The sequence below is a fragment of the Alligator mississippiensis genome, chromosome 12 (assembly GCF_030867095.1).
Source record: "Alligator mississippiensis isolate rAllMis1 chromosome 12, rAllMis1, whole genome shotgun sequence".
NCBI classification, from domain to species: Eukaryota; Metazoa; Chordata; order Crocodylia; family Alligatoridae; genus Alligator; species Alligator mississippiensis.
In genome coordinates, this window is record NC_081835.1 from 3,278,109 (window position 1) to 3,301,602 (window position 23,494).

The 23,494-nt window shown below is 46.0% G+C and overlaps 1 protein-coding gene across 2 annotated transcripts in view; it reads left to right on the plus strand.

Moving 5' to 3' along the window:
• The window catches only part of SYNPR (synaptoporin), a 119,630-nt gene extending 97,054 nt beyond the window's left edge, over positions 1-22,576 (plus strand). For both annotated transcript variants that reach the window (XM_019499808.2, XM_014604476.3), the window contains 3 exons: positions 8,881-9,079; positions 19,732-19,923; positions 20,760-22,576. In XM_019499808.2, the coding sequence (XP_019355353.1) occupies positions 8,881-9,079; positions 19,732-19,923; positions 20,760-21,026 (658 nt within the window). In that variant the 3' untranslated portion in view covers positions 21,027-22,576. The remainder of the gene's footprint in view (positions 1-8,880; positions 9,080-19,731; positions 19,924-20,759) is intronic.
• The last annotated feature ends 918 nt before the right edge of the window (positions 22,577-23,494 follow it).

Sequence of the window (23,494 nt, forward strand, 5' to 3'; positions counted from 1 at the left end):
CAGGGGCCTGAAACTAATGGCTTTAAGTAGGAAGAAACCTGTTTGTTTGCTCTTCCAATGCTATTTAAAATGCAGAGCTTGCAGGGCGAGCGCTGCTGCAGGTTAAGTGATCTCCCGCTCGCATCGGCTGGTCTGGGCGCTAAGCGGTCTGTTTTCGGAGTGAATAACTATGAGCCAAACATGAAGAAGATGCAGGTGAAGGTTTATATGTGTTTTGTGTGGCAGCGTGCCTCGGGCTGAACGCCAGGCAGCGGGGCTGGGTTTTACTTGGAGTTTATGGCCAGTTTCAGCCTGAAACGCAAGGGACTGAGGTCGGAGGTCCTTCCTCCGCAGTCTCTGTGAGAGCGCATGTCATGCATTTTTACTCAAAAAGCTGAACTGCTCTGCCCTGTTCAGACAGCCGCTGAATGAATAAAGAGTAAGGTCTTCCTAGCTGATTTCGTTGCTGCAAGAGAGGAAGGAAGAAAGCACCTGAGGCTTTCCTCGCTGTCCTGCCCAGTCCTAGCAAAGAGCCTTCCTTTTTGCAGGCCCCGGACCTGAGCTAAGTCCTCCCCCATAGAGAGAGGGCAGCTGTGCTGTGCACTGCTCTCCTGGCACAACTGTTGGATGCAACCAGGTGGATGCAACGACATCTCCCTGATGTGTGCATGCATGTGTGGGGTGGGAGGGGTCCTCTGGTCATGTAAAACAGCCATGGCATCAATGCCTTCCTGAGAAAATCAGAGCCTGGCCCCCACTTGGGACTGTGCTAGCCCCTGGTGCCATTTCTAGCTGCAATCGAGCTCCTGTAACTCGCAGCAGAGACACCTTGGCACTGCCCCCGGCTGTAGCGAGCATTCGCTGTCCACGGCCGAGAGTCTCGTTGTCTTTTCGCAAGGCAAACTCAAGTCCTGTTCTTCGTTCTTCGGCCTCTTGTGTTAAGAACAGGCTCTTTTGCTCTTTAGCCAACACAAATTGCAGACCAAGCAGCCTCCCACTGGGTTTCATGCAACGGTGTTTGCTGAAGAGGCGCAAATCAGCAAGCCCAGTTCCCATGCATGCCGCCGCTCCGGCCCTTCCTGTCGGCATTGAGGTGGTACTAGGGGGGCTCACAAATGACTTGCAAAGACACTGCTGCCCTATTTCCATACTGAACCCTGGACACGGATGCTTGCATGGGTCATTTCTGCAATGGTAGGCAGCATTGCCCTTACCTTGTATTTTGTGTCAGGCCCCATTGCCGTGGGGTGAGATTCAGCTTTCTCCCTCTTGTTGGTGTCTCTCCATGCTTCTGCACACTGTCAGGAACAAGCTGCTGCTTTGCCCAAGTTTGGGGACAATTCTAGTTGTTTCACACCCTGACGGCCCTTTGCTCAGGGGATCCTTCATAGAGACATATGGCTTTCCTCTCCTGCCACGTGGCAGTGTCCTTTTTTCTGACACGTGGTGTGTGTGTGTGATGTTCAAGCAGACCTGGAGTCGATGTTCTCGTGGCCATGCGTGTCCCAATGCTTGTCTGCAAACACTGGACGGGGAGGTCCCCTCTGGTCCTAGATCCTTTATATCTCCGTTCCCGCAACCAGGACCCCATTGTGTTTCTGCAGCTCATGCCCCGCAGAGCTCGTCTCCCACTTCAGTGTCAGAAAGGAGACAAGAGCAGTGTTTAGCAAAATAAGCAGCGGTCACGGCCCGCCTGCTGCCTAGCTGCTGGCTTCATGCAGGGATTACCACGAGTCCCACAACGGCGCAGTCTGCATAGGCTGGAGCGACAGTGGCTGACAGCTTGTCCTATTAAAAAAAAAAAAATGTTGCTGCTATGAAAATTATACTGGCCAAATGTTTGCACAACAGCCATGTGCAAGTGAGCGCGGGGAAGCTGACAAGTTGAGAAACTAAAATCACGAGAGAGAGGAAAATATTTTCCAGTATTTTGACTGGAAGAAACCCAGAAGAGAATCTGCTTCAGTACTGCTTTTGCAGTCCAATTGCTTCCAGCATGCTTCATTTCCGGCTATGGTCTTGGCTCTGGGATTACATTCAAAGGTGCTTGCTGACAGTGTGAGGAACAGAGAGCCCTTTATGGATCACTGAAGTGAGCTGTCATCAGTGGAAGATCTTTAGGATCAGCGGCGGGGCTTGATCCTAGAAATATACGGGTTAGGCACATACCGCATGTTTGCAGGAGCAGGTACAAAGCACAATTAAAGCATGAGGCAGAGATGCTTGCAACGGTGAGTCACCCAGGAAAACCCAGGTTAAATTAGGAAAGGACTTTAAAAGCAGGCAGGTTTTGCTCAGCAAACCATCACAAAAAAATGCCAGGGGTGAAATCGGTGGGAGTTAGAGCGGGTTGCTAAATGGCATTTTATTTTCGGCCTCTATTCACAGGAGGCATCTGGCCATCTGGGGCGGCGAAGTGTCCATGTGTAAATTGATGTGTAAATTAGATTCCCTTGTACTCAGCTAGACTCCCTTTACCAAGATACAAGAGAGCTTACAATGCATTGCTGCAGCTGCGAAGCCAGTCGAAGGTGTTCATCAAGGATAGGCGCTCTGAGTGCTTGGGATCTCAGCAAGTCCAGCCCGTGGTCTCTTGTGATCAGCATCCTCCAGCTGAGGCACCCAACCCTGCTGGACACTTGGATAAAAGGAGATCATGCCGAATAAATGAAGTAAGCACTTCCCCCAGGAACAAACACTTATGATATCCTTATTGCATCACTCTAGAGGAGGCCAAGATGTGGGGGAGAAAGGATGGACAAGCAAATTGCTTGTGGTGGAAGAAGAGGGGAAGACATGCAGGAGAGACTGTGCTCACCTTGGAGAGGGTCTCTCTTTCTTCTGGAGCACCCTCCAAGTGCTGATATGTCATGAGGAAGAGATGTGCAAAGCCTTGCATCTCCTCTGTGACACCTTTTGTCCTTCCAGGCACCTGGCTAGCCATGTTGCACCTTCACAGAGTGCTCAGGGCAACCTTAATATTGTACTTATTGGACAGAGGACTTCAGCTCCAGGGACTCTGGAAAGATGAAGTGCAGCATTAAATGGCATCTTACTTGGAAAGAGAGCTCCTACCTCAACAGCCTCGTTGTTTTGCTGCAACCTGGAAGTCACTTAATAGTGGCTCTAATGGATGAGAAGTAGACAGAGGGTTGTAGGAGCTGCCAAAAAGTCTTAACAAGTTCTTAACACTCAGCTATTGTAATAAAGTCTCTCCCCACTTCATCCCAGATGGAGTTGCACTTGTGTCTGAGGGTCCTGGAGCACTTTTAAAGCCTTTTTCATCATCACAGTCATATGTATAAAAAAAAAAAAAAAAATCTGCTTTGGAGAACAGGGTTATTTCCGTTCAAGGAAGGACCAACAGTTGTAGTAAAATCAGCATATTTCCTTATTGACAAGTGTTCTTCAAATGGGCTGGAAGGAAGAGGCCACATTCAGCACAGTTGAAAGCTATATGCACGGCTGGCCGGAGAGAGAATAACTGAGACTGCAGCAGCAGTCGGGGGAAAATTATGGGAATATAATTACTCCCTGCAGAATCCAAAATATTTCGTTTTCTTTGTGCAGTAGGAAAAATAGGCCATTAAAAAAAGTTTGCATTTGTTTGTTCCTTATCTCATTTGGAGGTTTGAAAAACCGCCTGGGTTCTGTTCATCTGAATTTGTGAAATGAATGCTTTGAAATAAAAACTTTACTTCCTTTGTCTAGATTCTGGAGGGTAGCTGCCTAAAAGAAACTTTTTGCTATAAACTCCTACAAAGACTGCTACCAGCAAAAGCTAGTTTTCAGAGGTCTCTGGTGGTCTCATCGCTGTTAAAACTTTTTCTTCTTGAAGCTGGTAAAAAGAAAATCATCATAATAATTGAGAGGACTGCAGAGACAGAGAAATAAACACAGGGAAAACAAAGCAGACATGAAAGGGAGGAGAATGAGTATTTTCCCATAGGATTTCTGAGCTGGAGCAGGAGCAGTAGGAGTGTCACACGTTGTGTGCGAGGCTGTCACTTGCTGCGTGTGTAGCAAGACAATATTTTCACAAAAAAGGGCAGCTTACCAAAGAAAGCAGTCAGTTTTCTCCTGCTTCCCTGCCCCTTTTCACGAATGAAGTGCTGAGACAATTGCTGCTCACTCAGGATTGCCAGGGCCAACGATAAACTTCTCCTATATCCAGGAGCAAATCCCAGGCAAGTCACGGTGACTTCACGTTAAGCACGTGCTTGTGTGCATGGCTAAATGGGAGCGTTTCCTGCATCAGGCCTCATGGTTGGTTGTTCTTAGTACTGTAATGGACACCATGTATAGATGTTTCCTAAATCATCTTAGATTTCTTAGAGTTTCCACTTTGATTTATGGGGGGGAAAAAGGAAGTTTCTGGTGGTTTCAGTGAATCATTATCCCTCTAATTAAGAGCTTTTATTTGTGAAGTGGCAGGTCATTTTTACCCGGCAATCGGTGAGATTCACTCCCGTGGATGTAGCCCCATGGTGTGGCTGACGTACAGTATGTGCCGGCAAAGAATAGTTTCTCAGTCTTGCTAGCATTCACCTAGAAGATGGTGAGGGGAAAGCATTGGGGGAGAAGAGTGGGACACGGAGGTGGAGCAGAGGATGGCTGGAGGAAGACGGCAGGATCAGGGATGGGTAGGGAGAAGGGTGCTCAGAGGCAAGAGGGGGCGAAGCAGAAAGCCCCATCCTTGCAAAGAGCCTTCCCTTTTGCAGGCCCCGGACCTGAGCTAAGTCCTCCCCCATAGAGAGAGGACAGCTGTGCTGTGCACTGCTCTCCTGGCACAACTGTTGGATGCAACCAGGCGGATGCAACAACATCTCCCTGATGTGTGCATGTGTGTGTGGGGTGGGGAGAGTCCTCTGGTCATCTAAAGGTAGGTAGAGACCCATGGAAAGTGGAAGAGAGAGAGAAAACACATGCCCCTGAGTCACCAGCAAGTCCCAGGAAAGCCAAACCAGGCATCCTGCAGTGGCTGGACAGTAAAAAGGCATCAGCACCTGTGGCCTGAGACAAGGATGAGTTAAAGATGGTGGAGGGGGTTGATCCTGACTGGTTTCAGGGTCAAGCCCCATCCCCGTTTGATCAGCATGTGCCACCCGGTGCAGTGGTGCTCGTACATCCTCTTCTTCCTCCCCCTGGGGTGAGTCACAACAATTGCGAGCCCGCTGGCACAGGCGAGCTGTGGATTGTATGGGCTGACATTCGGTGGCTGGCAGGGGCACCGGTGCCTGCCGGCTCGGAGAGCCTGGAGCAAGCTGAAAATAGAAACTCCCGAGTAAAAATAACTCAACGCAAGGAGGCTTGTGTGATGCCAAAGTATCTGGTATCTCTGCGTGCCGCTTGGCCGGGGAGGCGCTGCTGGGAAGGTACGTGGCTTAGAGAATGAAGCAAGGGGAAAATGTATGAGTAGAGGAGAAAAACACAACGTGGTTTCGATCAGTCTTTGGCGTCCCAGAGTTTGCTATTGCAAACCATTGAGACGGGCTGAGAGCCAGGTCCTGAAATGTCGGTGGAGTTACCCTGATTTACATCCAGGCGCCAGCTCGCGATGTCTTCGACACCTCCTTGCAGCCTGCACCGAGGTCCACCACCTGAGCTGCACGCAGTGATTTGGACAATGCTAGCTCCGGCTGCCGGAGGAAAAGGAAGGTCTGGAAAAAATATTTTAAGAGGATCAACTTAATAGGCAGAGTCCTTATTTTGCCTCTTCCTTCCTTTGTTTTCTACATAATGTTGTTCAATGCAACTCAACACCGTTCCTTGCTGCTTAGACAAGACGTGCTAGGCCCGAAGCAATGCTGTGTAACGGGTGCTAATATCCAAGCTGCTCAGCCAGCCCCCTCCTCAGAGCAAATGCAGTCATTTAAGGCTCCTGTTCTTCCCATTAGAGGATGGACTCTCCCCACTGGAAAATCTGACAGCAAATGCTATCTGCGGTTGCCATTAAGAAGTGACCACAGATGCTGCATAGCGCTGTCTGGAGTACATCAATACTTCCCGCAGTGCTTTGGGCCCATAAAGTGCTCTCAGTTAACTGAGCTTGGATAAATAATTTGGCAGCCTTACTGAAGAGGACCAGAGAGCATGGGGACTGAAGTATTCCCAGATGTGGTTCTGGCAGGTCAGAATAAGGCATGTCGTCAAACCAGCAAAGCAGAACTTGGGCAGTGCTCTCCTTCTTTTATGGGCAAATACCGCTCTTTCTCCCCGAGGGAGAGCATTCACATTGCATTTGGGAGGTGCGTTTGTGTGGAGACATACCAAATAGCTTTAATCTAGTTAGCTCAAGTGCTAGTTGCAGTAAAGTCAGCAGTACTGGCCTCAACATGGACTTCACAGACCTGCCTAGGTTGCTCACATGCCACAAACTTGGATTGAAGTCTTGCAGGTGGCAGCGCTCAAGCCCTGTCCACATGGGTTATATAGTCACATCTCCTATGGCAGCGTGGACGTCGCCTAGAACAAATAATCCACCTGACTTACAGAGATGGCCACGTGCAATAGCAGATCCGAATCCAGCTGAGGTCAGTACAGCGATGCTCATTGACTTCAATGCACTTTGAATCATATTTCTAGTGCCCTTTCTAGATGAGCACAGCAAAAGTGTGGAAGGGAAGCGTGTATTTGCTGGCTCCGATTTCCCAGCCCTGACTCTGCTGTGTTTCAGACACTCCTGGTTACTCTGGTAGTGTTTAAAAAGAAACCTTTGTCCCTATGACTTGAAGAGACCAACACTAGAAGAGGTTTATTCATTCCCATGAGAAGACTGTAAACCCCAATGGCAAGTGTTTGCCTTCTAGGAACAGAAAGCTTAAAAACAGAGTCAGAAAGACGCTGATGCTTCAGACCATTTGCTCATGTGTTCATTTTTCACCAGATTTGTCATCTTCCCCTGGAAAGGGAAAGAGTGTGTTACCGCACAGCTCCAGAATACTGCAGTCCGGGGGGCGAGGTGATTTTTTTTTAGCCTCCCAGTGCTGATGGCAGCAGAAACTGGGCACAAAATATTTCTGCAACAAATAAACGTCTTTGCGCACAGCCACCGACGAGAAGCTCCTTCCACACCTTCCCCTTGGGCTGGGAAAAGGAAAGAGCCATACAACCCCACACAACCATTCCTCTCCCTTGTACGAGATCTGCTGCGGATGCTTTATTTTACTCGAAGGGCCTAGCTGTCTATTTAGCAATACAGTCGTGGCAGCAGCTGCCTTTAGCCTTCGGTTTGCACACATTAATTACCTTCCGTGTTAAGGAATGCTCCGTGTTAAGGAATGTCTCCCAGATGGCTCAGCCCATTCATTGCTTTGCATCATGACTTTATTTTTGGGAAACTGCTGCTACTTTTTGAGTCATGCTGTTACCTCCATCTCCTCTACCCCTGCCAGGATGGTGCCTGCACTGTGCCGGGCTGCCCTCGGTTAACCCTCCCCTGTGCTCACTTGAATCCCCGCCTGCCGTTCCTTGCCCAGATTCCTTCCTGACTTGTCTTGATATAACAGACTTGGTCAGACTAACTCCAGGCAGGGTGTCACCCGCAGCATGTGGAGCAATGTTTTTGCCTGGCGCTGTGTCCTTGCACTCAGAGACTATTTGCTTTTGTTGCTCCTAGCAGCCACTGAGCTAATGAGTTTAGATATCTACCCACAGTCACTTCCAAGCTCTCCCTCTAGCAGTGACTTGTGGCTTATGACCATTCAAGTCAAAGCATAGCGGTCTCTGTTGACCTCTTTCTCTTTCATTGAGTTTGGCCTTGCTGCCCTGCCCGTCCTTTAGTTGGCTATCCCTGTGCACAGACTTCTTTGGGAGGGTATCAGAGGGATATCGTATCCTATGGTTGTCTTCTCATGCTGAAATGAAAGGGGCCCTGTTGTTCTCCAAAAGCAGGCAGTAAAGGCTGGAGAAATCTGTCTGACCCCTTCCCAGCAGACAGCGCTGACCATGCATAGAGGCATCAGTATTTCCCGTGTTTCAAAGAATTTCTATCAGAGCCACAGCCGTGATAGGAGCTGTGCTTGGGCTCCTGAGTTAGATGCCTGGAGTGTGCACAGATAGCAGAGTAGAGTGGCAAGGGCAAACTGAAATGATATCACACTCAAAGGGAAGCCTTCCAACTGCTATTTGCTGGGAAATGTTCGTATTACCAAAAAAACCCCAAACCCGACTGTCCCAATGTTGATACCTATTCATGCAAGTGATGGGAACAGAGCCCAGTGCATTGAGGCAGAGAGAGGCTTCTTCCACAGACCTTGTTCTGGGTGTTGAATGGGCTGGATAACCAGCCTTCTCCCTGGGCAGTCCTGGTGCAACCACACTGCAAACACATTAAAGTCCCATATAGTAGTCATGACCTAAAAACCCCATGGGAAACCATGCACTGTTCAAGATATAGAAATCAGTAAGGCCTGGATTTATTTAAGGATTTGGTAAGCTGGTGAACTGCAAGATGTTTGTCTGTCTTTTTGGACTGTCCTGCCACCTGGTTTTTGCTTTTATTCCTTGTTTTTAAGAATCCAAGCTTTTTCTAGCAGATTCACTCTTCGATGGTTGCAATAGCAAACATCCCAGACATCTTGTAGAGCTGAATGAAAAGGAATTTTAGCTTTCTGTATAAACCTTTCTAATTACATTAGATTTTGTTGTGAAACAGTTAACAAGTTGCTGCTTATTGGTGTTTTTATTGATAGAATGGCTTTACAATACAAGATTAATTCCCAGTCTTGCAGACACTTGTATCTACAGGTAAGCTTCAGCACGTGAAGAACTCCAATAAACAGGACTGCTCACTTGCATGTTTTCAAATGGAAATGAGCACAAGTCATGTGGGATCAGATTAGCAGATAATAAGTCTCTCACCTTTTCCCACCTTTTTTTCTCCTGTTTGGGGTTTTTCAGGTTGCATCAGGTGAACTTCGATGTGCCCACCTGTGAAGGCAAACGACGGGAAAAGCTGTTTCTAATCGGGGACTTCTCTTCCTCGGCGGAGTTCTTCGTCACAATCGCGGTCTTTGCCTTCCTCTACTCGCTGGCAGCCACTGTGGTTTACATCTTCTTCCAGAATAAGTACCGTGAAAACAACCGGGGGCCTCTCATTGTAAGTGTGTGTCTTCAGGGTCAACAGACCCACCTCTCTTTCCAGTTGGATACTTGGTGTTTACATCTACTGTACTTTGGCACTAATGTGTGTGTCACTTTACAAGTTGCTTCCATGCTTTAATCATGATTTATGCATTTAGGACCAGGGAATGTGGGTATTGGGGACAGCTGGCACTGGATTTCTAACCCAGGTATCTTGTTCTGGGGGGACCCCAACCCTCAGACCAAACCCGACTTCTTCCATGAGACAATAGGCAAATTTTATTGATACACGGTGATCGCAGATAAGAATAATGCAGGCAAGGCAAACAAAATACCACCTCCCCCGCCCCTGATTCTGTATCTATCAGTCCTAAGGCTGTCACAGAGGGAAGGTATGTCTGGCCAGTATGTGGCCAGGTTGAAACCTGTGGTTCTTTCTTGAATGTCAGATGACAGCAACCTGGAGGTCAAGGGCCAAGTCCCATGCCACCCTAGTGGGGTGGGTGGGTGAAATGGGCAGGTGATATATCTTCTGCTCATGGTGGCCTCAGGATCGCCCCCTCAGGGACCCTTTATAGCTCTGAAATCCCTCCTTTTTTTATTCTTTCTCATCTCTGGTGACTCTTCATCTCTGGGTACCGTTGATTGGTTTCCCTGTGGTCATCATCCTGTCCACATTCTGTCCGGTCAGCCTATTCCTTTGTTCCAGCAACCCATCACATGTACACATCTTAATTTGGTCATTTACTGGTGTTTTAATTTGGGCATGCACCAGCCTCCTAATTCAGTCCATCCACCAGAACCAGAAATCCCAGGGGCTCTGCAGCTGGTCACTGTGACCTAGCCAATGTGACAAGCCTATCTTGTGTTATGGATGATCAGGGAACAGTGTGGTACATGTCTTCAATTTCTGGCTCCAGACAAAGTGGGCCTTGAAGGAAACTTTGTCACAAATACACTTAAAAATCAGCTAACCCATGCTGTTGCCCTGAACCATTGTTCTAATGCAATATCTACTTTCCATAAGTGCCAATACCTAAAAACAAATCTCCAAATATAATTTTCTAGCTATCAGAGACCAAGGGACCCATGGAGATATAGTTTGGTCCCAGTCCTGTGAAGACATTTAATTCTGCGCTTTTTAATTCTACAAAATTACAGGTTTTCACATTGACTTCCACGAGATTATTCAGATGTGTAAAGAAAAAAAAAAAAAAGCATGTATGTAAGTGTTGGCAGGGGCAGTGTTGAGCGGATAGTCTAGGACAGTGGTTCTCAACCTTTTTGGACTTCCCCATGGCCTTGCCAGTGGCCCTCATTCCCAACCCACAGCAGAGCAGGGGGATGTGGGATGGGGGGGGAGCATGGCCTGGCTACCTGCACGACACCCCACCACCTCTCTGGTGGTGGAACGCGAGGGCAGTGTGGCTCCCCCTAGTTGGTTACTCCTACCGTGGGTGGCGGTGCAGCTGGTCTGGGGGTCCTGCTAGGTCCCAGCAGCAACAAGTCTCACTGCCCTGCTCCACTGTCCTGTGCCCAGACTGCAGCTCTGTGCCCACTGTAGGTGCAGAAATGGTGGGGGGAGGCACGTCCCCCCTTACCCCTCCACCAATTTACCTGTGGGGAGCTGCAGGAGCTGCTCTCCACCGCTGCTTGGATGCCATGTGTTGTATCAGCCTCCTTCTGCTCCCCCCAGCCCCAAGCAGCCCCTTGCAGGCTGGAACGCTGCCAACCAGCAAGGGGAAACCCGCCATTTCCCAGGGTTTTCTTCTTTAAAAGAGAATATCTGCATTTTTCCATGAACTTGGCAGTGACAGCAGGCTCAGCTGGGGTGTGGGCTGCCCCAGCTGACCTCAGAGAGTATGATCATGCCAGACCTGCAACACCTGCAGACCCCCTGAAACCTGCTCGTGGCCCTCCCCTGTTGAGAGCCACTGGTCTAGGATGTAGATGCTGCAGCGGGTGAGAAGGCAGATGCAGGTAGGGAAGGGAAGAATGGAGATCGCTGTCAGCTTTGCAAAGCTAGAAGTGACCCAACAGGCAACCTGCTCAAAGACTCTAAACCAAAGCTTGACCTAAGAGACAGCTTGATTGCTAAATTGTAGGGTAGCCTGATTTGTGCAACAGTTCAGGCATATTTGTACCGAATCCTACTGAGGTTCCACGTGGTGCATCGTTCCAAAATGGTTACTTATTTACCCAACTTTTTAAGCTCCCATCAGTAGGTATGTATTCCTTCAGCATATACATAATTGTGGCTATTTATTATTTCTCTCTACAAGGATTTGATTCCTAAGAGGTCAGAATAAAACTAGCTGTTGCAATGTAGTAGCTCCTTTATAATAAATCAAGACTATGAGTCAGAGTCATGTTGTTCCACGGCTCCATTAGCATTTAGTGCGTTGTGAATCTTGATATGCCCTTTGGTCTATTTATGCAGATAATTACTGCATGCCTGAGCCTTGCATTTAATTGCCTCTCTGAATGCATACGTTTTTAAGGGAACTTGCCTTCATCCTGTCTCCATAATGAAGATTGCAAAAGAGAAATCGGATACCCAAGGGAAAGCCAAGATCAACGAATCTGAAGCATTGATCTCTGGAAAAAACATTTCAAAACTCTGAACAAAATCACAACTTGAGGTTTGAGTTTTTGGGGCAAGAAGATAATTCTTGTGTTTTAGCCAGTAGGAATCACTACAGAAAGTAGCTCAGGAGGAAAAGTAACACGGATATTTGAAAATACCATATAGGCTTTTTGTCCAGTGCACATTTTACTGGTAAGATTATTGCAGCTATATATTGGTTTCACCACCCATTGTGCAGTCTGTTATGGGCATCAGACTGGTATTACTTTATTCTACTCAATCTATCACAGCTGAGTCCAGGGGTAAAACTGAATAGGTAATTGTAGCTACAGTTTTTGTATGCATTTTTCCACCATTTAACTGCCATTAAACCTTGCTCATCAGGGTGTTCTGAGTAGAAATTAGCCTATGTTTGCCCAATGCTAGGAGGTTGGTGCTGAGGTTGATTGTGAAGCCCTGCTGTGATGGGGCCTAAGAGCCCCATGCTAGCCCAGAAGGAGCTGATGAACTGCAGTGCCTCCCATCGGCTCTGCCCCACTCCACCTGTGCTGGGTGTTGAAGCTCAATGGAGCAGTTAAAAAGCAAAGGGCTGATGACCGTGGCTGGGCTGTGTCCGGAGCCTGGCTGAAGATGCATGTGCCCAGCGGAGAGGAAGCTGACATGGACATCAAATCTTTTCCTTCGTGTCACTCTTGGAGAGAAGTGACCCATGCAGTTTGAAAACGAGCTCAACACGGGGCAGATGCAATGGGCTTTTTACCCAGGAGGAGCCTATTGGGGTGGTAAGTTGAGCCAATGCAGCTGGGGTTTCCCAGGGAGAGAGTCAGGTGGGAAAGATTTGGGTTACAGAAAGAGCATGTTACACGATCACCAGATACCGACCAGTGGTCCAGTGATTACTCCAGGCTTTGCACACCCTGCTTCTGGGATCCATCTGCTTCTTCTCCTGAAGTCGTTTCAAGGTCTTTTTAAAACAAGCTTCAGAGGAAAAGTGGGAAAAAAGAACCTTTTCTCTGAAATTAATAATTCCAGGAAGCCTGGAATAGATGGTAGGACCAATGGCAATATATCACACTGGCTCTGACTTAATGGAGATTATTTCCTTGTAGCAAGTCTATCATTTTAATTCCCTCCCAGTAGCAAGAAGCTTGTTTAGCACTTTTCAGTAACTGAAGTGTTTACACAGTATGAAAAGCAATACCTATTGCCATGACAACCCAAATCATCATAAAGTACACAATAGGTGCAAACATTACCATTTTTGCAAGGAGGTTTTACATAAACCTCACCTTAATCATAGATTACAGCTCTGTGCGAGGACGGAGCAGTACAAAAACCAAGCTTATTGTGATTTAGTATTTTAATAAAGAAGTATTTTCAGCTCCTTCTGCAGACTCTGGGTAACGTTGAGCGTTGTGATGGAGGGTAGAGGTAGTAACACTTGTAATTAAGGTCGCCTGACAGTTTCTATCACAAGGACCTGTTTTCAGCTCCTAACTGCAGTCATTCCAGGTGGTGATATTTTCCATGTTGTGTATCTGCCTCGTATTGAGCTCTTTTTTGGGATGTCATGAGTCGCTTCTCTCCAAAAGCAACATGAAGGAAAACATTTGATTTGCTCATGTTGCACAAGAACCAACTCGGCTGCCTCATTGAGAAGCTGTAGCATCTCCCTTCTGTGGCACTACTGAAATTTGGCTAGTGTCCTTTTGCCCTCCCTGGACAGATCTTGGCTAATGTATGAGCCTCTGAAAAAGCTGTTTGCATGTGCTCAGTGTTGAATTGTTAACATTTGGCAACTAAATTAGCTAGAGACTCCTGCATCGCTCTGTCACCTCACAGGTCCTTATCCCCACCATGCACCTAAGCACTTCCCAGCTCAGGTCTCTCCTTGCAGTTGCTTCTCTTAGCTGCTGGCAGTCTCTGTGGTCCTGAGCCCAGGGCTCTTGCAGCAGGCTGTTGGAGGGCAAGCAGTCCTGGCTCAGGTAACAAAGTGTGAAAATCTAAGAAAAGAAGAAATAGGGCCTGGACTGCGCTGGCTTGAGGACAGGAGCAAGGGCAGAAGGCTTTGGGGGTGGGAAAAAGAGAAAAATAGCAGCAGCAGTAATTCATTTCTTGGCTTTTGAGTGCTTGCCTTTTGCAAAATTCAGGTTCTTTTAACATGGGTTTGTTAGATGGCAGTTTTTTTCTGTCCAGAGTATATACAGCTTATTTTGAGTAACATGCAAATAGTAAGCGGCGTTTCACTCTGCAGATAAACTATTCCATTTCAAATGCCTAAATTAAGCCTGGATTGCAAAATAGATTGCACGTCCACATCAAGGGGTGACAAGGACAGATGTAAACGAAAGCCTTCTCGTGACTGATTAGCACTCAAATACTGGACGTATTTTTTAAGGAATTAATTATAGAGATGACCCAGACTATTGCCAGGCATCATCTGAGCTTTATGGAGGAAAAAGGTACAGTCCGTTCCTTAGTCATTTGCTGTTTAGGGAATAGATTGAACCTGAGACTGATGGCCCTGCTTCTGGATTCATTATCACCAGGGGTCAGTCCTGATTTACATTGGCATTACCGGGCTAGACAGTTTTAATGTCACCCCAGATGCAACTATTTCATGCAAAATCCATATAGCCTTCATCATTTGCAAGCAGTTGGTAACCAATCCAAGTAAGCCATACAACAGTTTTGGGAAGCGTGAGCTAGATGACTGGGCATTTATATAACTTCCTAAATGAGCAGACCTTTGGGAGAGCACTTGCAATCACAGAATCATAGGAAATAAGGGTTGGGAAGGACCTCAGGAGGTCACATCTAGTCCATCCCCTACAGCTAAGTGCTGTATATAATGGACACGGCTCTGCCTTGAGCAAGAAAGCATAATCTGGCAGCTGTATTACACTAGGCCTTCACCTGCTCCTTGATGGAAAATTATAAATCATCACTGAAAAATCACACATGCACATCTAATTGCCATCCTGTGCAACTTAGTTAATGTTCAAATTAATTATTATACAGGTACAAATTAATAAATGCATTAGATGAGAGCTATTGAAATTGTGTACACAAAGGTGGAGAGAGTTTTCCAGCTGTTATGGTGATTTCCATATAATGTTCTTGTTACTATGCGTAATGATACTTCAGTTTGCAAACCTAAGAGGATGAGGTTTTTCCTTAACCTCTAGGGTCCAATGAGTAATTAGAGCACCCAGAGGGTTTTTTGATACTCAGCATACAGTATTTGCCAACTACAAATATGTACATTTAAAACAATTGATCCTATTCTGCCCTTCCTCACCCAGGAAGCTTTGGTTGTCTGCATTTTTAATGCCTTTTGAATTTCAGCAAATAATTAAAATTTGTTCCTACTTGAAAAATAAAGGGGAGAAAACAAAGCAATGTCTATAAATAATGACTTCATCTTTACCATTAAACCCAAAAGTAAAGGTAAGCCATTTGAAGCTTCGGTCCTGCGCATTTCCAAATAATGTCTCAGTCCACGTTTCATTTCCTCCTTAAATAAGCCTTTGTGACCTTGTAGTTTATAGACGTCGAATATGCACTTTACTGATCGAGCCAAGGAGGGTTCATGTGCATGTTCCACACCAGAGCTGCATGCCCACACGAATTGCTATAGTCAAGTAAAGCCACCACTTTATTTTCACTATTCACACTCCAGTGATTAATTAGTCATTGCTTATAAGTAAAACTGTAGCGTTTACACTGGGGAGAGGGGAAAGGCAAGTGAAAGCAGAGCATGGTGCAAAAAAAGGGACCCTAGAAATACTTCCTTCTCTTAGCGTCTCTGTCAGTAGCTTGGTGGGTCTTGTCTGATTTTGGAAGGCATCAGGAAAAAGCAGGAAGGATACAGCCAATTCTCCGGGCTTTTCTTTCCCCATCTTTGCACTCTGGCCTAAGGATTTCATCTTCTGGAGAAAGTACTGATGGGCAAATATCGATTCTAACAGGGGGGAATAAAAGAGAAATGAGAATATAAATCATGTTTCAGACCTGATGTCAACTCCACTCCAGGTGCTTTCCTGTCCATAGGCACACGCATCTCGTAACGCCCTGTGTCAGATCAGCTAGAGGTGGTGTCCATCCATTGTGGTCAGGTTTGGGGGAGAGGAAGGGGATCGCTCCTGAGAGTATTTCTGCAGCAATGGTATAGGACAGGGTGCACATGAAGTATGAAAAGCAGTAGCAGATTTAATTACCCACACACCTGTTAGACTTGAGCGTGCGTGTTTGCGAATGCAGTGACCTACTTGGCGAAAGGCAGGCATGAAATCTGAAAAGATAAAACCTCTATTGGCTCATCACAGTGAAGACAATTCCCTCCTTGTTCATGGTTTGCCTACCTCCAGTGCAAATCCTCTGCTCCTTCCTTAGCTAAGACTTAAGCGGTTTCAACAATTAAAAGTTTCAGGTTTCAATTCACGCTGCTACGTTGGGAGAAGCTCTTGCCAAGAACATTTACAAAGCTTTTGAACTTCAGGAAGGGGGCTCCCTAATCTGTTGTAAATACAGATAGACGCTGTCAAGCTAATCGGTGCTTGTGGAGTGATTATTAATGGCCAGGATTGCTACAGAGAGTTGCGCAAAGCTCTTCTTGAAAACAAAGGGGTAGGTACTGAGCCTCTGAGAAGGCTTTTGGCTTCTCCTTTATAGTTTATTCTGATTTTAAAGACAGTGAACTACATATATCGTGAGCATTACTGAATGGTACATGAATCTTCAAGGCAAGCTCGTAGGCCTGGATTAAATGGGTGGAGAACGTTTCCCAGGGTTTTATTTTTTTTATCGGTTTGCTTTGCATGTTTTCTGCACCCTCAGCATCTTTCCATAGGGCAGCATCTCCCTTGCAAGTCCCACTTCTGACTTGTAATTTTGCAAATGTCATGAGGCAATCCTAAGCTAGCTACATGGGACCCTTTTGGCCAGCGGGGGAAAGCAGAGAAGGCAGCGCAGCAGCGAGAAAGCCAGTATATTCGCTGGGGTGTAGGTTGTAGCCGTGTTGGTCTAAGGATGTAGGCAGACAAGGTTCTTTGGGTGAATCTGATATCTTTTATTAGACCAACTTAAAGAGTTGCAAAAAAATTTTTTAGCAAGCTTTCAGGTTTAAAAACCCTTTGTCAGGCTGAGGAAGTCTGCAGTTTTTGTGTGCTCTTCCTGGATGAAATGAATAGTCTATTCACTGTAGTAAATTCACTGATCTTTGGTGGGGGTGTGGACTGCCTCGGAGCACACAAAGTACAAGCTCTTCCTCTTGGAGGATGGAGAGGTAGCTCTTTTAGTCTGAATTCAGGCGGGAGGCAGGGCAGGGTTGTACCTTATAGACTAATTCTGAGATGCATGAGAGAATTCAGAGAGAACAAGTCATCTGAGCTCCACCCGGCTCTCATAGAGATGGGCGCAGAGACACAGCACCAGTAGCACGAGACTCGTGTGACCAATTACAACCACCCCCCAATGCAATGCAGAATTTGAAGATATCCTAATGGGAGAAAGATTGTAACGTTGCATAATAAAGACATTTTTTTGCAACTATTTAGTTGGTCTAATAAAAGATATCACCTCTGCCAAGGGTCCTGCGTACGTTGTATAATAAGGACTTTCAAACGGTTTCAATTAGAACAGGTCCAACCACTCAAAACCAGGCCAATTTCCATTTAAAAACCACCATAAGGTTATTTTGCTTTTCACTATTTCACCCAGCTCTAAAAATTACCCTCTTGCATCTGCTTGGCTTCTTTAAATGCTGTTTTCTGGTTACCCGGCATGCTCCAAAGTTGTCTCCTTCCCAAAGACACCTGTAAGGAGAGCAATGCATCGCATTCGGGATTGGAGAGAGAAGCCGTGCAGCTCGAAGTGAAGTGTAACCAGACATTAATACACATTTAACGAGAGCTACTTAAAAACCTTCCTTTGTTCCAAAAGAAAAATGGCTGGGGGGATATTAAACATTCAAATACTGGCTTTGTTTTAGTATGCAGAAGTTCAGGCTTTAATTACCAAGAAGAAATCCCCGAGATAAGTATTAAGCACTGAAGGGCTTAGCTTGAAATGCACTCTCATTTTCAGCATGTCATTATCTTGTAGCTCTGCTCCACCCCATGCTGCACAGCCAGGAGCAAAAACCCACTTGGGAACGGAGCGAATTTAGGATCGAGCCAAAGTCTGGAGGCTGGCCCTGATTTTCCAGACTTTGATAGAAATGCAGGCTCGTTCTAGCCATCGCCTCTTCCCAGCTGTAGGCTCAGTTTTGAGATGGGGGGTGGAGGCTAGAGCAGCCCAGACCTACCCCCAAGCAGCTGAGAGTGGGTGAGGACGGGATTTGGGGTATTAATATCTTAGCACCTGTATGGATAGCTGTGCTTTGCAGTCAAAGGTCCTAATTAGAGTGCTGGGCTTGTCGAGCGTGCTAATTTATACCATGCAAATGCCTCTCCAAGGCCAAGTCAGGAGCCACGTCACCCAGCGCTGGGTAAATCCAGCTGACTTCACTTCGGCTCAGCTAGCCGAGCAGAGGCATCCCAGCCCCAGAGCTGGTTGCATTCCCTCAAATGGAAAGATTTGCCTGCATAAAGGCTGGTCATGGTGGCATGGTCCCAGTTGGACTGTAGACAGGGCCCAGGTGCTTATAGAGCCTCAAAACGATCACACGGGCTTCTTCAGGCAATACAAACAGCAACCTTGGGCAGCTCAGGTGAGTGTGCGGCCATCACAGGTGATGTTAGAGAAGGGAAACGGAGTCGCGAGTGCACCTGAACATCGCCCGCTGTACCCACCTGCTGCTAGCAGGCGTTGAGCTTTCCTCCTTCCGTGGATTTAATCTCCCGTAATCAAGTTAGTTTCACTCAATTGGCCTCGAATTTCCATCGAGTGTTGCTCTTTGAAAAATAAAAATCCCAGCTTGACGTCTGTGGTTTGACTCGACTGCTGAGGGTAAAAAAAGGAGGAAAAAATTAGTCATCCTTAACCAGGGAAAAAAAAGAAGATGCTATCTTGAACTTTCAGGTTCTCCCCTGGCTGCAAGAGGATCAGATGCCTACATGACGTTTTATTTGCCTTCATTGGTATGTCACACCAGGCCCATCGCAGTGGGCTTCAGCCAGTCGATTGAGCAGTGTGCTAAATGGCAATTTAACAAGTATTTCGCAGTTCTGGCCCCAGCTGGGACTTTTCAGGAAGATATTTGCAATTAAACTGTACCTCTAATTCTGTTGCTGCAGGAGCGTGGCATGCTGCAGCATCGTTTCTTGGGGGTCTGCACGAGTTGTTGCACTCAAGGCCGTGCCTTTCCACTTGCACTGCTGCCCTTTGGCGTTGAGTTCGTTATCACCCATTCCTCGTCTTGGAAACACAGGAGAATTGGGCAGGGAACGAGGCAGAGAGCCATATGCTTGCAGAATTGCTGTTTATCCTCCCCAGCCCTGTGTCAGGGGGTCTGCCATTAAAAAGAAGGGTGTATCTTTTAACATGCTATCTTTTCGGGTACCAATGAGATGCAACGCGTTTAATGCCATTCGTACAGGCAAAGAAATCTCTTGTTTGTTAGTTTGCTTGAGACGGGGGCTTGTACACAAGTATCTTCCAGCCTACAAACGTGTGCGCGTGTGTTTGTGTGTGTCTGCAGGTGCCATGCAGTTGCCGCTCTTCCAAGTGTCGAGCAGCAGGTGTGTTAATACAATAGGGTGATTGCATTTCCAGGGAACTGCTGCTCTTTTTGGTTTTTAAGATGTGCAGACTGCACTTTTTTATATAAAAAAAAAAATAATCTACATTTCTGGCCACAGCCTTCCATGAGGGAACGCAGACACCAAGACAATCATGTAATCAGCGGTAGGTTAGACTTTGTGACTTCAGCCATCTGCTACAGACTGGCAGATGGGATAAAAGATGACAGGAGAATGGCTCCTCCGTTTTGTCAGGATATCAGGAGGTTTAAAAAACGATGCCTTTGCATCCCCCGAGGCCTGTAGTTATAGTGTTGCTGGGTCACTTATTGCTACTGAAAAAAGCGAGAGGTTTTTAGACACTCTGGCATAATGCTCCTCTCTCATCTGGTTTGGTAGGACTTCATCGTGACGGTGGTCTTCTCGTTCATGTGGCTAGTGGGCTCCTCTGCTTGGGCCAAAGGACTGTCTGACCTCAAGGTTGCGACGGATCCAGATGAAGTGCTGTTACTGATGTCCGCTTGCAAGCAGCAGACCAACAAATGCATGCCGGTGCACCGCCCAGTCATGTCCAGCCTAAACACCTCGGTCGTAAGTAGACTCGAATTGTTTTACTATAAATGTGCACCACGTCTTGTCATCTCTCCAGACCACAGACAGGGAGTGGCCCTTTGCTAGCCCATAGGAGATGCTGCGGATGGGCTTGTGTGACCTCCCACCTGTCTCTGGAGGTTAGGTACCTGAGTGAGGATTGCAGCCAGGAACCTCCATCCATTTGTCTAGGGAGGGGCTGGGGTCTCGAATAACAACCTTACACTTAGGAGGCCAACATGTGCTGAAGTCCTGATTTGGATCTAGCCCTTTGTCACGCTGGAGCTGAAATGCCAACAAGTTTCCTTGCAATTGAAAATGGGGCCCCCGTGCACTCCTAAAAATGTTAACGATGGTCTTTCTGCAGAATAGGTTTTTGCTGTTTTGAACATCTGTGCTCATTTTACTGCTCTGTGCGCTAGGATTTAAAAAGGGCGCACCGGCTACTCTCTAGAGGCAAGCTCTCTAGTAGCGTTGAAACCCCAGGGCAATTTCCACCCGCAGCACTATAAAATAAGCAGGGTTTTCCCTACCTGCCTCCCATCCTCCATAAGTACTCACCCCCATCATAGCTACCTGAACTAAAGGACATCCTTTGTAGTGGAGTCGAAAAGTCAATTATTCATGATTAGGTTGGACCAAGAGCAGAGGTGTTTCATTACCAAGAGATCTGCTCCCCAAACCTACTGGGAAAGGCGGTCTTTAGACATGCCGGGCTCATTTCAGTCTGAAACATTGCACTGCCTGTATTTGATGTTGTCTCTCTGTATATATGTATATATTTGGGCTGTGGGACCATGCCTGTGTACTGATGAGTTGCTTTGGTTCTTGTCTAGGTCTTTGGATTCTTGAACTTTATTCTCTGGGCAGGCAATATTTGGTTTGTTTTTAAGGAGACGGGCTGGCATTCCTCAGGCATGAGGCACCCTCCAGACACCATGGAGAAACAATCGAGCAGCTTTAACCAAGGTGGCTATAATCAAGACAACTACGGGCCAACTGGTGGGTATAACCAACCAGCCAGCTACGGCCAGGTGGGTGAATACAGCCAGCAGCAAAGCTATAGTCAGAGCGGGCCGACTTCGTTTGCCAATCAAATTTAGCATCCGCAGAGTTTGCATTTTTGCCTCCGTTCGATGTAGACAGTTTAACAACGCTAAGGTTCAGTGGCACCAGATTTTTAAAGAGTTTAAATAAGTTAACACAACAGAGTGTTTCATGTAATTCAAGATCTAACAGCACCTATTGAGGCAGAGGGGTGGTGGCTTGAGGGTCATATTTGGCTTTTTTTTTGTGACTAGATAACTGGTGACGATGTATTCATCGCAGGTGGTGATTTGGAGTAAGTATTGTTGTATGTATTGTATAGATACTTTTATGGTAGTTTTGTATGTGTACTAAGATGGTAGCAGCATTTTGTAGCCTCGGATCTGTAGTATTTAATATGCATTACATAATGAAGTAGAACTGAGTTTCCTCCTACATTTTGGTGAAAAGCAGAAGTGCTTTACTATGATTTCAAACTGTCCCTCGGTAGCTCACAATGCATGTGGCATTGTCCCGACGTTTCAAGACTGCCTGTCTGTGACCCTTTCAAGTATTTGTTTCGATTATATTTTTCTTTCAGAGGATTTTATGATGAGTTATTATTTCAGTGAACCGATTCACATGTGATTTAGTGCATGAATAAGCCGCTTCACACAACAGAATGTTTTGGACTATATACCTGGAAGTTTCCAATTTCTGCTACTACTTTTTGTTAAATGTATGTTTAAAAAAAAAAAAAAAAAGTAAGCATATTTTATATATTTTGCAGAGTTGAATATATGGCTTACCCGAGTTCTGAATGCTTTGTAACTAAACTGTTTTTCCTTGAAATGGCATTCAGTAGTATATATGGTAACTGGCCAGTGTTTATTCCATTTAACTAAGCTAAGTATTCATTCTATACATCACTATTTCTATTGCTGTTTTGTGACTCTTTTCATGTGAGCTGTGAAAAATAAGGACCAAGTAACTGTGTTATATGTTTACAAAGGTATTTATTTAATTAAGCTAACAGAGGTGCAGAGATCAGGACATAAAACCCCGTGAAAATAAGCCACGTTGTATCCTACACGTATTACAACAAAACATGCCAAGCGCGTGTCTTGTTGGGAGGTAGTTTATAACGCTTAATTATTCCGTTATCTCCACCGAGAGTATTTCTATGTTGTTTAAAGATCATGACAGTTGTGTCCAGGCATTAGGAAGGATGTTAGTTTGAGAAAATATAACAACGCTGACCAAAAACACATCTGGAAGATCTCCCCCTAAGATGTATAAAGCTAGCCCCACAGCGATGGATAACTGTTTCCTTGCTTGCTGTATAGCACATGGGATACTGAACAGCAAAAAGACTCATTTTTATCCCTCCTTTCTTGCTCAATTTGAAGTGAGCAGCAAAACACCCCAGTCAAAACTGATCATCTGCATTTCTAAATAAAAGTGTATTGGTATGTAATATCATTGTATTATCAACTGTAATGTTGAAAGCATCTTAGCCTCCAACAGCCTAGTCTCTTATATGATCGTTGTAACCAATTTATGGCTACTTAGTAGATGAATCTATATTGTGATATCTATTTGACCCTAATAAAGTTATTGCATACAATGCATGTTTGGAGAGTATGGTGATATTACAGTAATGTAAAATAACCCCAAAGACCGATGAATTATTATCAGTAAGTTTTCTCAGTCTAAATGCATAGAAAGGCTTAATCACTTCCCCCTTTTGGTCTGAAAGAAGAAGAGCTAGTGCACACATCGGGTTTAAACAGGCCCGTGGTTATCTGTTCACCAATCTGTTCACATGTACGGCCAGGTAGAGACATGACACACTTACCAGTAAAAGTATATCAGAAACCGGTCTATACCCATAACAGAAGTTCGGCGCACACGAACTGGTTTAAAAATGGACAAACCCCGTCTAAGATTTGTCCCCCGACCAAAGAGTGAATGTATTTTATCTTCATATGATTTCAGCTGCTAACACATCCCTGCCTATGGTATTGCTGTAGCTATTCATACTGCATCTACGCGTGCCAGTGGAAAACGTATACAAATGACTTTGGTAAATAATATATGGCCAACTTTTATCTGTTATTCACGCTAAGTGCTGTCTTCCTCTGCAGGTAGTCTGTCTCTTATTGACCTAACTGGGACTGCATGAGGGGAAGCATTCAGTAATCGGAGTCAAGCCACCAAAGTTGATGAGATTTAATTTTTTTCCCCCCCAATTTGCCTTTTCTTTCTTCAAGGAAGAACGGTTTGTGCCCCCAAGACACACTTCAAGCTTTTCTCTGCAACCGGGAGGCCCAAAATTGTACTTCATCTAGTACATGAAAATGCATGCAGGACCACACAACCACAGGAGCTGAGGTTTTATTGATTCGGGTTCTCCGATTGCTCTAATGTGACAAAAGCAAACATGAAAACTAAAACTAAAGCTGGGGGGGATGCATGAACATCTCTTCTGGGCAAAAGTCCTGTTTATGCCAGGGACTTTATATGCACCCTCTGCAGCAGTCTG